The sequence below is a fragment of the Peromyscus maniculatus genome, chromosome 18, assembly GCF_049852395.1.
Source record: "Peromyscus maniculatus bairdii isolate BWxNUB_F1_BW_parent chromosome 18, HU_Pman_BW_mat_3.1, whole genome shotgun sequence".
NCBI classification, from domain to species: Eukaryota; Metazoa; Chordata; class Mammalia; order Rodentia; family Cricetidae; genus Peromyscus; species Peromyscus maniculatus.
Window position 1 is genome coordinate 50,585,511 of NC_134869.1, and position 15,806 is coordinate 50,601,316.

A 15,806-nucleotide genomic window follows, 5' to 3' on the forward strand; every position below is an offset into this window, starting at 1 on the left:
AGAGGTGGGAAGATAACAAATGCTGAGGAATAATCCTTTACCCTGGGATCAAACTGAAATTGTTGCAAACAAAAAATAAACTGCAAAACTCTAATTTGGTTTTTATTGGATGGCAGTGCAAGTACTTGAAATTAAAATGTGTTTATGATATTTGAAACTACATTCATATGAGTGTGTGTGTGTGTGTGTGTGTGTGTGTGTGTGTGTGTGTGTGTGAATGCACATGTATGTTCATGTCTGTGTATGCCAGAAATTTATATTTGGTATCTTCCTCAAATGCTCTCCACCTATTTTTTGAGGCAGGATCTCTCACCAAATCTGGAGCTTGTTGACTGGCATCTGGTTGGACTGGAAGCCCTAGGAATCCTCCCTTCTCTTTCTCTTCAGGGCTGGGAAGCCCTTGACTGTTTTGTTTGTTGTAATGTAGATGGAGAGCCCAACTCAGCTCCATATGCTTGTGTGGAAGACACTTTACCAACGGAGGCATCGCCCCGGCTTCTGTAAACTGCATTTTAAGTGAAACTTTGATCAAAGAAATTGTAAAAATATATGTTGTAAGTAATCACTGCCTTGATTCAGAAGTGGAAACTTTTATCCCTCTCTCTTCTTTATTTCTTCTGCATCTTGGTTTTAATATCGAGGTTTATATTTTGCGTCGTAATGAGGGTTTAAAATTCAGTCTTGGTTCTTTCTGCTGAGCACCATGTTTCATTTTATTTATTTGCAGAATGGAAGATAAAGCTTCACAAATGTAGGTGCTTCCAAATAGCCTTGGCACGGTGGTTTTCATGTTTTGGGATAATAAATCGGAGACATTCGTCAAGTCCCGACACCCCCCAACTCAGTCACATTTGCTTTTTTGTGTGTATTTTCCATTCATACCCTTTAACTCCCAACCAGTCTTCCTGCGGAAAAGGAAGCCAAACAGTATTGGCTCCTACATAGAAAGTTTGAAAATGCTTTTGGGGAATTTACTCCTTGAGCCTAGAATTTGGGGGCTGTAAGTCTTGTTGTTCCTTGTAGTTTTGAAAACCAATTTTAGCATAAGAAGGCAAGCCAGACAATCTTGGCCAGATTTCTCTTTACAAAGACCCAGTTTTGTTAAGAACAAGAAAATCGGTGCCTGGGTCCAGCCAGGACCCCATCCCTGGCCACCAGCCACTCCTGAGAAGCCTGCCCAACTTGGCACCAGGTTCTGGCCACCGGGCAGCTCCCCTTCTAGCCCCACCGGGAGGGATCCCCATTTCCAAGCCCCAGGCAGCCCCTGCAGTCTCCGCGCCCTGCCCCCACGCCCATCTGCCCAAGACCCCACCCACTTCCTGAGACTTAGAGACCGGCTCCCAGCTCCCAGCCTGCCCCCGACAACTTCCCTTCTGGACCAGAGGTGAGTGCCTGGGTCCAGCCCGGACCTCATCCCTGGCCACCAGCCACCCCGGGAGGACCTGCCCAGCTTGGCGCCGGGTTCTGGCCACCGGGCAGCTCCCCTTCTAGCCCCACCGGGAGGGATCCCCATTTCCAAGCCCCCGGCAGCCCCTGCTGTCTCCGCGCCCTGCCCCCACGCCCATCTGCCCAAGACCCCACCCACTTCCTGAGACTTAGAGACCGGCCCCCAGCTCCCAGCCTGCCCCCGACGACTTCCCTTCTGGACCAGAGGTGAGTGCCTGGGTCCAGCCAGGACCCCATCCCTGGCCACCAGCCACTCCTGAGAGGCCTGCCCAACTTGGCACCAGGTTCTGGCCACCGGGCAGCTCCCCTTCTAGCCCCACCGGGAGGGATCCCCATTTCCAAGCCCCCGGCAGCCCCTGCTGTCTCCGCGCCCTGCCCCCACGCCCATCTGCCCAAGACCCCACCCACTTCCTGAGACTTAGAGACCGGCCCCCAGCTCCCAGCCTGCCCCCGACGACTTCCCTTCTGGACCAGAGGTGAGTGCCCGGGTCCAACCTGGACCCCATCCCTGGCCACCAGCCACCCCGGGAGGACCTGCCCAGCTTGGCGCCGGGTTCTGGCCACCGGGCAGCTCCCCTCCTAGCCCCACCGGGAGGGATCCCCATTTCCAAGCCCCCGGCAGCCCCTGCAGTCTCCGCGCCCTGCCCCCACGCCCATCTGCCCAAGACCCCACCCACTTCCTGAGACTTAGAGACCCGCCCCCAGCTCCCAGCCTGCCACCGACAACTTCCCTTCTGGACCAGAGGTGAGTGCCTGGGTCCAGCCCGGACCCCATCCCTGGCCACCAGCCACCCCGGGAGGACCTGCCCAGCTTGGCGCCGGGTTCTGGCCACCAGGCAGCTCCCCTTCTAGCCCCACCGGGAGGGATACCCATTTCCAAGCCCCCGGCAAGCCCCTGCAGTCTCCGCGCCCTGCCCCCACGCTCATCTGCCCAAGACCCCACCCACTTCCTGAGACTTAGAGACCGGCCCCCAGCTCCCAGCCTGTCCCCGACTGCCATTCTGGACCAGAGCTTGCCCCTGACTTCCCTTCTGGACCAAAGAGTTGGAAAAGAGAACTCCCTTTTGGACAAGAGAGAGAGTCCTCCTGAGTCTGTCAGATCTTTGTGAAACAAGTCCACTGATAAGACCAAGAAGGAATCACAAGGAGATGGGCAGACGTCAAAGCAGAAGTACATACAGCAAAATGAAGAGCAATACAGCATCACCAGAACCTAGCTCGCCTCCAACATCTAGACCTGAACACCAAAAATTGGAAGAAGCAGAAGAAAGTAGCCTTATGAGTAACTTCATGAAGAAGGTAGAGGCGTGTGTAGAGGAAAAGACAAGAAAATTGGAAGAACGCTGTAAACAACTAGAGGAAAGGGCAAACAAATTAGAAGAAAACAATAAAGCCCTCCAAGAAAACAATAAAGTCCTGGAAGAAAACATTAAAATCCTGGAAGAAAACAATAAAGCACTGAAAGAAAATCATGAAAAAGCAATGAAACAAACAAAGGAAACAGTCCAAGATCTGAAAAGGGAAATTGAAAAAATGAAAAAGACACAAACAGAGGGAATGCTGGAAATAGAAAACCTGAGTAAAAGATCAGGAACTTCGGATGCAAGTATAACCAACAGAATGCAAGAGATGGAAGAGAGGATTTCTGGCATTGAAGATACAGTAGAAGAAATAGTTCCATCAGTCGAAGGAAACACTAAAGCCAACAAAGTCATGAACCAAAATGTCCAAGAAATCTGGGACACCATAAAAAGACCAAACTTACGAATTATAGGGATAGAAGAAGGTGAAGAATACCAACTCAAAGGCACAGAAAATATATTCAACAAAATTATAGAAGAAAACTTTCCCAACTTAAAGAAGGAAATGCCTATGAAGATACAAGAAGCCTATAGAACACCAAACAGACTAGACCCCCAAAAAAAGTCCCCTCGACACATAATAATTAAACAACTAAATGTACAGAATAAAGAAAGAATATTAAGAGCAGCCAAGGAAAAAGGCCAAGTGACCTATAAAGGTAAACCCATCAGAATAACACCCGATTTCTCAATGGAGACTTTGAAAGCCAGAAGGACCTGGACAGATGTAATCCAGACACTAAGAGACCATGGATGTCAGCCCAGACTAATATACCCAGCAAAACTTTCAATCATCATAGACGGAAGGAACAAGACATTCGAAGACAAAACCAGATTTAAACAATACCTATCCACAAACCCAGCCCTACAGAAAGCACTAGAAGGAAAATTCCAACCGAGGGAAGTCAGATACACACTTGAAAACACAGGCAATAGATAAAGCCACAACAGTAAACCCCAAAGAAGAGAAGTACACACACACTACCACCAAAAATAACAGAGATGAAGAATCACTGGTCATTAATATCCCTTAATATCAACGGACTTAATTCACCTATAAAAAGACATAGACTTACAGAATGGATACGAAAGCAGGACCCATCCTTCTGCTGCATACAAGAAACACATCTCAAATTCAAAGATAGACACTACCTAAGAATAAAAGGCTGGGAAAAGACTTTTCAATCAAATGGTCTTAAGAAACAAGCAGGGGTAGCCATCCTGATATCCAACAAAATAGACTTCAAACTAAAATCAATCAAAAGAGATCAAGAAGGACATTACATCCTCGTCACAGGAAAGATCGACCAAGATGAAGTTTCAATTCTGAACATATATGCCCCAAACATAAGAGCACCCACATATGTAAAAGAAACATTACTAAAGCTTAAACCACATATAAAACCCCACACATTAATAGTGGGAGATCTCAACACCCCACTTTCACCACTGGACAGATCTCCCAAATCGAAACTTAACAGAGAAATAAAGGACTTAACTGATGTCATGACCCAATTGGACCTAATAGATATCTACAGAACATTCCATCCTAACAAGAAAGAATATACTTTCTTCTCAGCACCCCATGGAACTTTCTCTAAAATCGACCACATACTTGGCCACAAAGCAAATCTCAACAGATACAAAACAATCATAATAACCTCCTGTGTTCTATCAGATCACCATGGTTTAAAGCTAGATTTCAACAACAACAAAAACTACAGAAAACCTACAACCTCATGGAAACTGAATAATGCTCAACTGAATCACCAATGGGTTAAGGAAGAAATAAAGAAAGAAATTAAAGACTTCCTAGAGATCAATGAAAATGAAGACACCACATACCCAAACTTATGGGACACTATGAAAGCAGTGCTAAGAGGGAAATTCATAGCACTAAATGCCCACATAAAGAAGTTGGAGAAATCGCACACTAGTGAATTAACAGCACATCTGAAAGCTCTAGAACAAGAAGAAGCAAAGTCTCCCAGGAAGAATAGACGCCAGGAAATTATCAAAGTGAGAGGTGAAATTAATAAATTAGAAACTAAGAGAATAATACAAAAAATTAATGAAACAAAGAGTTGGTTCTTTGAGAAAATCAACAAGATAGACAAGCCCTTATCCAAACTAACCAAAAGACAGAGAGAGAGAATCCAAATCAACAAAATCAGAAATGAAAAGGGGGACATAACAACAGACATTGAGGAAATCCAGAGAATTATAAGGTCATATTTCAAAAACCTCTACTCCACAAAACTGGAAAACCTAAAAGAAATGGACATTTTTCTGGATAGATACCACATACCTAAGTTTAATCAAGACCAGATAAACTATTTAAATAGTCCAATAACCCCTAAGGAAATAGAAACAGTCATTAAAGGTCTCCCAACCAAAAAAAGCCCAGGACCAGATGGTTTCAGCGCAGAATTCTACCAGATCTTCAAAGAAGAGTTAATACCAATACTCTCTAAATTGTTCCACATAATAGAAACAGAAGGAACATTACCAAACTCCTTCTATGAGGCTACAATTACCCTGATTCCTAAACCAAACAAGGATGCAACAAAGAAAGAGAACTACAGACCGATCTCCCTCATGAACATTGATGCAAAAATACTCAATAAAATACTGGCAAACAGACTCCAAGAACACATCAGAACAATTATCCACCATGATCAAGTAGGCTTCATCCCAGGGATGCAAGGGTGGTTCAACATACGAAAGTCCATTAATGTAATACACCATATAAACAAACTCAAAGAAAAAAACCACATGATCATCTCACTAGATGCAGAAAAGGCATTTGACAAAATCCAACACCCCTTCATGATAAAAGTCTTGGAGCGATCAGGAATACAGGGAACATACCTAAACATAATAAAGGCAATATATAGCAAACCAACAGCCAACATCAAATTAAATGGAGAGAAACTCAAAGCAATTCCACTAAAATCAGGAACGAGACAAGGCTGTCCACTCTCCCCATACTTATTCAATATAGTACTTGAAGTTCTAGCCAGAGCAATAAGACAACATAAGGAGATTAAGGGGATTCAAATTGGAAAGGAAGAAGTCAAGCTTTCCCTATTTGCAGACGACATGATAGTATACTTGAGTGACCCCAAAGATTCCACCCAGGAATTGATAAAGCTTATAAACACCTTCAGCAACATAGCAGGATACAAAATCAACTCAAAAAAATCAGTAGCCCTCCTATATACAATGGACAAAGAAGCTGAGAAGGCAATTAGAGATACATCACCCTTCACAATAGCCAAAAATGACATAAAATACCTTGGGGTAACACTAACCAAGCAAGTGAAGGACCTATATGACAAGAACTTTAAGTCCCTGAAAAAAGAAATTGAAGAAGATCTCAGAAAATGGAAAGATCTTCCATGCTCATGGATAGGCAGGGTTAACATAGTAAAAATGGCAATCTTACCAAAAGCAATTTACAGATTCAATGCAATCCCCATCAAAATACCAACACAATTCTTCACAGATCTGGAAAGAACAATACTCAACTTCATATGGAAAAACAAAAAACCCAGGATAGCTAAAAGAAACCTGTACAATAAAACAACTTCTGGAGGCATCACAATCCCCGACTTCAAGCTCTACTATAGAGCTACAGTAATAAAAACAGCCTGGTATTGGCATAAAAACCGACATGTGGACCAATGGAATCGAATTGAAGACCCTGACATTAACCCACACACCTATGGACATATAATTTTTGACAAAGAAGCCAAAAGTGTACAATGGAAAAAAGAAAGCATCTTCAACAAATGGTGCTGGCATAACTGGATATCAGCGTGTAGAAGGCTGCAAATAGATCCATATCTGTCACCGTGCACAAAACTTAAGTCCAAGTGGATCAAAGACCTCAACATAAATCCAGCTACTCTGAACCTGCTAGAAGAAAAAGTAGGAAATAGTCTTGAACGCCTTGGCATAGGAGATCACTTCCTAAATATAACACCAGTAGCGCAGACACTGAGACAAACAATCAATCAATGGGACCTCTTGAAACTGAGAAGCTTTTGTAGAGCAAAGGATACGGTCAACAAGGCAAAGCGACAGCCTACAGAATGGGAAAAGATCTTCACCAACCCCACATCTGACAGAGGACTGATATCCAGAATATATAAGGAACTCAAGAAATTAGACATCAAAAGGACCAACAGTCCAATTGAGAAATGGGCTTTAGAACTAAACAGAGAATTCTCAACAGAGGAATCCCAAATGGCTGAAAGACATTTAAGGAATTGCTCAACTTCCCTAATCATCAGGGAAATGCAAATCAAGACAACTCTGAGATACCACCTTACGCCTGTCAGAGTGGCTAAGATCAAAAACACTGAAGACACTTTATGCTGGAGAGGATGTGGAACTAGGGGAACTCTCCTCCACTGCTGGTGGGAATGCAAGCTTGTACAACCACTTTGGAAATCAATATGGCGCTTTCTTAGAAAATTGGGAATCAATCTCCCCCAAGATCCAGCTATACCACTCCTGGGCATATACCCAAGAAATGCTCAATCATACCACAAGAGCACTTGCTCAGCTATGTTCATATCAGCATTGTTTGTAATAGCCAAAACCTGGAAACAACCTAGATGCCCTTCAACTGAAGAATGGATAAATAAATTGTGGCACATATACACAATGGAATACTACTCAGCAGAGAAAAACAATGACATCACACGGTTTGCAGGCAAATGGATGGATCTAGAAAAAATCATCCTGAGTGAGGTAACCCAGACTCAGAAAGACAAATATGGTATGTACTCACTCATAGGAAGATGCTAGATGTGGAACAAGGATGACTAGACTGCTACTCACATCACCAGTGAGGCTACCTGGAAAACGGGACCCCAAAAAAGACACGGAGAAATGGACAAGATCTACATGAATAGCCTGGTCATGAGTGGGAACAATGAAGGGCGACAGTCGAGGGAAAGAGTGGGAGATCCTAGCTGGATCAAGAAAAGAGAGGGAGAACAAGGAATAGGAGACCATGGTAAATGAAGACCACATGGGAAGGTGAGAAGGGGAGGAAGCAGAGAGCTAGGGAGGCCCACGGAGATCCACAAAGATACCCCCTCAAAAGACTGCTGGCAATGGTCGCGAGACGGCAGGAACTGACCTACTCTGGTGATGGAATGGCCAGACACCCAAATAGTGATGCCATAAACCCCATCCAAGGACTGAGGAATCTGAAGGCAGACATCCACGGCTGGGCCCCTGGTGGAGCACTGGGAGTCTAATTAGTGAGTATGAAGAGGATTTATATGAGCGAGAATTGTTGAAGCCAAGGTTGGATAAAGCTCCGGGATAAATAACCAAATGAATGGAAGCACAGGATCTATGAACCAAAGGTTGAGGGACCCCCAACTGGATCAGGCCCCCTGAATGGGTGAGACAGTCATTTGGCTTGATCTGTTTGGGAGGCAGCTGTGCATTGGTGCCAGGTCCTGGGCTCGTTGCATGAGTTGGCTGTTTGAATCCTGGGACTTATGCAGGGACACTTGGCTCGGTCTGGGAGGGGGGAATGGACCTGCCTGGACTGAGTCTACCAGGTCAACCCCGGTCCTCGGGGGAGACCTTGATCTGGAGGAGGTGGGAATGGGGGGTGGGCTGGGGGGAGGGGTGGGCGAGTGGGGGAGAACAGGGGATTCTGTGGCTATTATGTTGAACTGAATGGTGTTGTAAAATAATAATAATAATAATAATAAAAAAACCAAAAAAAAAAAAAAAAAAAAAAAAAAAAAAAAAAAAAAAAAAAAAAAAAAAAGAACAAGAAAATCAAATTATATGCTCTAGCGGCTATTTGTAATTGTTCCTGCCAATAAAGGTTTCACGGGTCTGGATGAACACTGCTTGAAAAATGGCAGAGGGAGGAAAAAGTTCTTCCCGCTTTCAGATGTCACCCCTGGAAGTGGACGACACACAGCAGAATCCCACCCTGTCTTCACTGCACCTGTAATTGGTCCATAACTCCAAAGAACATGAGGAAAATTGGCAAATTGAGTGAAGGTAACGTGAGAAGCTGGTGTTGTTGTTGTTGTTGTTGGTGGTGGTGGTGGTGGTGGTGGGATGGGACTGAGAGAAGAGACTTGCAGAGACTCGCAGAGCCCCATTTAGCCAAAACTGAGGCCATGGCAGAGACAGAGCAGCAATAGTTTGCTTAGAACGTGAGGACGCACTGAACCAGCTGGTGGCAGCAAATACCGGGGACCCTGTCTATCACCAGGGGAACGACAGGTGGACAGGCATAAACAGAGGGGTGCTGTTTTTCCGGTGAGCATGGCAGCCTCTGCTCCCTGCCAGCTGGGGAAGGCCTTATCTTTGTCACCGCTGTGAAGTGGCTAGGGGGTGGCTAGCCTAGAGCTCAATGGGAACTTGCAGCTTGCTCAGAGTCTGGAGCAAACTTCCAGTTCAGGGTAGATTCCCTCAATGGGGTGGTGAGTGCTAATTTTTAAAGGGTGGGTGCAAGCTGTATGCAAAGTTTATTTTAAAATAATAGGGGGGCAGGCGGTGGTGGCGCACGCCTTTAATCCCAGCATTTGGGAGGCAGAGGCAGGTGGATCACAGTGAGTTCCAGGACAGCCAGGACTGCTAACACAGAAAAAACATGTCTCAAAACAACAACAACAACAATAACAACAACAACAACAACAAAAAAAAAACGGGAAGGAAGAAGTAGGAAGGGAGGGAGGAAGAGAGGGAGGGAGAGAGAAAGGGGGAGGAGGGAAGGAGGAGGGAGGGAGGAAGGGAAACACAGTATAACAGGAAAAGCCTGTCATGGAGCAAAGGCTGAAGGTGACCAAATAGAATATCAATTTATTTTATAAAAATATACATCAAAGCCATCTTCTATAAAACTAGAGACCACAGTAGAAACACCAGAACTCAGTGGAAACTGGGTGAGCTGATGGAAATGATACATGAGCATGTAGAGACCTGAGGCTAAGTAGGAGGAAGTCGGGAATGCCACCATAGGGGATGGGTGAGGTGTGCCCTCAGTGTAGCAGGAAGTCGGGAATGCCACCATAGGGGATGGGTGAGGTGTGCCCTCAGTGTAGCAGGAAGTCAGGAATGCCACCATGGGGGGTGGGGTTGGGTGAGGTGTGCCCTCAGTGTAGGAAGTCGGGAATGCCACCACGGGGGGATGGGTGAGGTGTGCCTTCAGTGTGGCAGGAAGTCGGGAATGCCACCACGGGGGGATGGGTGAGGTGTACCTTCAGTGTGGCAGGAAGTCGGGAATGCCACCACGGGGGGATGGGTGAGGTGTGCCTTCAGTGTGGCAGGAAGTCGGGAATGCCACCACAGGGGGATAGGTGAGCCTATGCGCTCAGTGTAGGAAATCAGGAATGCCACCACAGGGGGATGGGTGAGGTGTGCGCTCAGTGTGGCAGTTTGCATTCCTTAACTACCTCTTCAGAAAGCTGGGCTATGACTGGGCACAGGGGCCTCTGGTACCAACTTTTGCCACCCTTACAAACACTACAAGGAAACGTGGAAATACATGGATGATGCCATCTAATTCAAACCAGGAAAGGAACAAAATCCAAGAGATTGAAGGAAAGAGTTAAACCGAAGGCAAAATGTGATGTCAAAGACCCAGAGTGGAAATAATAAGTAAACACAACTGACAATTTCTGAGGGAAAAAAATAAGAGCAAACCACTAATAATCTAATCATGGAAACATTAGTAACACAAATATATCAAGGAATGTGTATTAGGGATGTGTTTAGAAACTGAGAAAATAGAAGAATTAATCAAGAGATTACTTAATTATATGCAAATGTATTTAAACTTGGATTAAAAAGATTTTTTTTTCTAGGGAATATACAAATGGTAAAAGTGAATTCAAATAATCAGACAGAAACATAGCTGAGTTGAGAGTTGAGGGTTACAGAGACCACACAAGAGCATCAATCTCCCTGAGGATGAGAATTCAAGAGATGATGATCTCCTCCTCTTATATCGACTTTTGCGATATCCCAGAAACCATCAGGGTTTCCTCAGTTAGAAGAAGCAATAATTAAGACCCAAGGGCCCAATGATCCAGATCTGGATAAAGGAGACTGGCTTGGGGCACTGGGGAACGGGAGAGGGAGAAGTCACCCCAGAGACAACTAGGCGAAGCTCGTACCCTCACTCAAATCAAGGTTGCCCGCCGTAGCCCCTTATTATACAACCCTGCTTCTCCCGCATCGTTCTTGGTCATTCCAGCCTATTTCCTTTTCCATTAAGAAATGTTCATCATTGTTGGCAGTTGTTTGCTGACTTGGGAACTGTTGGGCCCTTCTATGAGAACGGAGAGCTCATCCTGTTGAATGATGCTAGCTAGACCTTAAACATCTGTTGAATGAGTAAGTGGGGCATTTGGGTGAAGTAGTGGCGGACAGTAAAGAACATTTTGCATTGTGAGGGTTCAGCAAATCTGGGGCAGCTACAGGCTTAAAGGAGAGAGAGTGTACGAGGTCTGTCTGGGTCAGAGAGGCTGGGGCAGTGGTTTTCAACCTTCCTCCCTCCCTCCCTCCCTCCCTCCCTCCCTCCCTCCCTCCCTCCCTCCCTCCCTCCCTCCCTCCCTCCCTCCCTCCCTCCCTTTCTCTCTCTCTCTCTTTTTTAAAGATTTATTTATTTATTATGTATACAGTGTTCTGCCTGCATGTGTCCCTACAGGCCAGAAGAGGGCGCCAGATCTCATTACAGATGGTTGTGAGCCACCGTGTGGTTGCTGGGAATTGAACTCAGGACCTCTGGAAGAGCCACCGCTGCTCTTAACCACTGAGCCATCTCTCCAGCCTGGTTTTCAATCGTCCTAACCCTACAAAATCAGTGGCTCTCAACTTTCCTGATGCTGCGACCCTTTAATACAGTTCCAGATGTCATGGTGACCCCCAACCATAAAATTATTGTATTGCTACCTTATTAGTGTAATTTCGTGACTGTTATGAATCATAACATAAATGACATGCAAGATATCTGATATGAGACCCCCCCACAAAGGGGTCATGACCCACAGGTTGAGAACTGCTGGGCTAGAGGGACAAATTGGAAAGACTAGCTATATGCCAAGACTTGATAATTAATAAGAGGAAAATAAGTATATTTTATACTTTGCTTATGAAAAGTCAATATAAATAGTTACAAGCTAGCCGGGGTTGGGGATAGATAGGAGTGGTGTGGGGGTGGGTGGGGGTGGGTAGGGGTGCGGTAGGGGTGGGTAGGGGTGGGGTGGGGGGTGTTGAGGGTAGTGGCACATGCTTTCAATCCCAGCACTTGGGAGGCAGAGACAGGTGGATCTCTGTGAGTTCACAGCCAGCCTGGTCTACAAAAGCAAGTTCTAGGACAGCCAGGGCCATTACACAGAGAAACCCTGTCTTGAAAAATTAAAAACAAACAAAAAACCAAACCAAACCAAAACAAAAAACCAGTCAAAAGCTAACTCCACCTGGTTTTCACGCAATGCCTTAAGAAACCCAGACTCAGAGATCTTGATGAACAGCAAGCTCAAAATGAGTGATGATTATTATGTGCAGTCCAAACCCACACGCTGCAGTGGGTGACCCTGGCGGGATCTGTTGTCTTCATGAGAACAGGGCAGGCTTGCTGAGCTGAGTACTGGTTTCTGAGTGCTATACTTGAATAAGCACAGAGTTAAACTTGGGCATATTGAGAAGAGAGAGCCACAGGCCAATAAAGAGGCTCAAAAATAGGTTAGGTGGGGGTGCAGTTAAAGGAACTGGGCTATTTTGCTTGAAGAAGGAAAACTTAAAAGAGAAGCGATAACATCATCCAGCCGCCAAAAGGGCTGCCATGTGGAAGCAGGGCTGGAGCCGCTTCTGAATCACCTTGAGGGTGTAACTAAGAATAATTGACAGAAACCAAGGGCTGGGCTGATTTCAGCTCTACACAGTGAGGACTTCTGAGCTGTCAGAACTGCTGGAGAGAGAGGGAAGGCAGAGAGAGCCTGTCAGCTCAGGGATCAAGGACACACAATACGCTCACACTCAGCAGCGCTGGACACAGCCCCAAGGACCACACCAGATGTCAGACTAACTGGCTTCTGCATCTTCCCCTCACACGGGAACCCATGACCAACAGTGACCTTCGACTTGTCATTTCCTTCATGAGACTCGTCATGTGAACATGTTTAGTCAACTCAAGCATTCGACCGATGTAAGGCATTGTTACATTTTTAAATTATCTCAACTCTGCTCCATTATCATAATCTCTTAGTTTCTTCAGCCTTATAAAGATTTTAATGTGTCAGTGTTAAATTTATATTATTATGACTATTATTCAATTTTTGAAATGCTTCATAAAGTAGTTTTTCATCTTTTACTAAGGAAAAGATATATTTCATATGCCAATCATGGTCCTGGCCTTAGGGTGCAAAAGGCTGGAATAGTTGAGTTTACATGTATCACCTCATAGGGCAGAACTCACTGATATCAATAGTTTCCTTTTGAGAAAATGTGTGTAAAAATGTTTCTGCATTAGTAAAGAATAAATCAACACATCCACTAATAAAGAAACTCCACTTACTGTGATAAAACTTGACTAGGGTCCTTTAACTGGCATCTTCTTACGTCCCAATCATTTTCAGGCAATGAAAATGTGACATTGGGTAGCATGTCACAAGATATCATGACTCGGAAGAATTGCCGGATAAATGAAGGGTTGAGTTTTATTTGTGGTGGGGGCTGGAGAAGATGGCTCAGCAGAGGCCTTGAGTTTGGTTGCCAGTGCTCACATCCGGTGGCTCACGACTCCTTGTCACTCTAGCTCTAGGGAGATGGGACATCTCTGGTCTCCTGCACTTCTGTGCTTGTACTCAGCACACCATTACACACACACACACACACACACACACCCCATAATCGATCTTGAACTTTTCCTGAGATGTCCGACATATCTTCTCCACCAAATTCCAATATCATATCTATGTAATGGCTCGGGGAAATTGATATAACATGTCCTTTCAATTTTCCCCCACCTATCTAGGACTTGGCAGAGAGGGACACAACCAAGGTGGCTGATGAAAAAGAAATAGGAACCGAGATGAGAGGTAGCTGGATATACACTCAAACCTGTTCTCCAGGCTGTTTGTGTTATGGATGGCAGCAGGATGTCTGTAGAGACATGTCTACGACACACCTTCACATATCACAACTACATCACCCTAACAATGAGTACCAAGGAAAACTGTGGTTTTCATTCAAGCCAGGCATGCCCAGGAATCAATGGGGTCACTGGTCATTGGCAACTCCCTTGTTTACAGGCTCAGATCCCCCTTCCCATCTTTGTGGAATGCTTGCTAAAACCATAACACAATGGAACCTGTCTCCATTAACCCTGCCGAACGGTCTGCTTCATATCCACCTAAGCTTTCTATATGGAACACTTGGCCATCAGGGGCCTATCAATGTATGATAAATGCCCATGACTTACAAGAAGGATAGAATTCTAGGCCAACAGGCGAAAGTGCTCAGGTTGTCCAAGGTGGACATAAGATATAGGTTACCAAAAGACATTCTGCACATGGAACAGAGGTAAATCTTCCATACCTTGACTCCCATAGCTGGCATCAATTCCAGACCCATCCCAGGAGTCCACAGCACTGTCCACACTGGGCACCGTGGAGGGGTACACATCGGAGAGCTTGCCAGGCTTCTGTATTGGGGAGGAGTCCTCTTCACCATCTCCCAGGTCACTCGAGTGGCTGGGGATGGGGAACTTCTTGGGACTTGATGCTGATTGGGCTTTACAGACAGGGAAAGAGGGTATGCATCAGTGTAAATTCAAATAAAAAGATTCTTGAATATTCTAGCTGGAGAGCCATTTCCCTAGAAACACACACAGATACTAAGCGCATTCTTTTAGGGAAGGAAACACACTGGAAATTCTTAATTGGGACTCTTGTCCCACTCACCATCTGTCTGTTTCTTAATTTTCAGGGTTACAGTCTCTCCTGCCATCTGTAGCAAGTGGATGGCTTCACTCAGAGGCTTTCCCTTCAAGCTGCTGCTATTGATGGCTAGAATTCGATCTCCGATGTGGATCGCTCCAGTCCTGGAACACCAGACAGGGGTAGAGAAGGGAGATAAATTCCCAATATGCCTGCACATTAATTATAATAAAGACTTGGTGAGGTCTCTAAAATTCACTTCTAGCTTGCTCTTGGGAAATGCCGCAAATGCATCTGTTGTGAATTGCTTTTTAGTAGTTTCCAATAAAATTAGAAAGAGTGTCTTAATTAGTTGTGAGAATGGTCTTGGGTATTTTTTAAACTCCAAGAAAGCTGAGTCATTTGGTAAGCTCCTTACAGGTCCCCAGGAAATGAACTCAGAGGGACAACAGTTGTAGCAGTGTGTAGCAGGCAACATTCTTGATTCCCACAATTTAAAATGTTTAATGCAAAGCGGTGCTCACTTTAAGACAAGTTCAAGAGATTGGGGCAGACAATCAGACCAGACAAGAGTTGCAGCAGCCTTTGCCTCATTCTGAGGGTTGAAAAGGATTATTTAGGGCTAAGTTTAAGTCTGTCTCTGTCACCCACCAGGTCAGCTGTGTGATGACATGGGTCACCTTATTTTAACCTCTCTGGGTATTAATTTCTCACCACTAGAATGGGGGTGATCATCTCAAAGGGAAGCCCCGAGGATGAGATGGAAAATGTGTATAAGAGCTTGGTTTGAAATGTGGATAAAGAAAACATTCAACCCCTCAACTGATTAATCATTTTTTTGGGTGTGTAGTATATGTATATGTTTGTGTGCATATACATGTGTATGTGTGGGCATGTCAATGTCAGAAGTCAACACTGGGTCTCAATCACCCTCTACCTCATTTATCTCTCTCTCTCTCTCTCTCTCTCTCTATATATATATATATATATATATATATATAATCTATCATCTATCTATCTATCTATCTATCTATCTATCTATCTATCTATCTATCTATCTATCTAT

The 15,806-nt window shown here is 44.9% G+C and overlaps 1 protein-coding gene across 13 annotated transcripts in view; it reads right to left on the bottom strand.

Annotated features, from left to right (window-relative positions):
- Grip1 (glutamate receptor interacting protein 1) overlaps positions 1 to 15,806 on the bottom strand; it is a 667,949-nt gene that overhangs the window by 43,977 nt on the left and 608,166 nt on the right. For all 13 annotated transcript variants that reach the window (XM_076554188.1, XM_076554184.1, XM_076554182.1 and 10 more), the window contains 2 exons: positions 14,765 to 14,904; positions 14,400 to 14,594 (listed from right to left, as the gene is read on the bottom strand). In XM_076554188.1, coding sequence (XP_076410303.1) covers positions 14,400 to 14,594; positions 14,765 to 14,904 — 335 coding nt within the window. The remainder of the gene's footprint in view (positions 1 to 14,399; positions 14,595 to 14,764; positions 14,905 to 15,806) is intronic.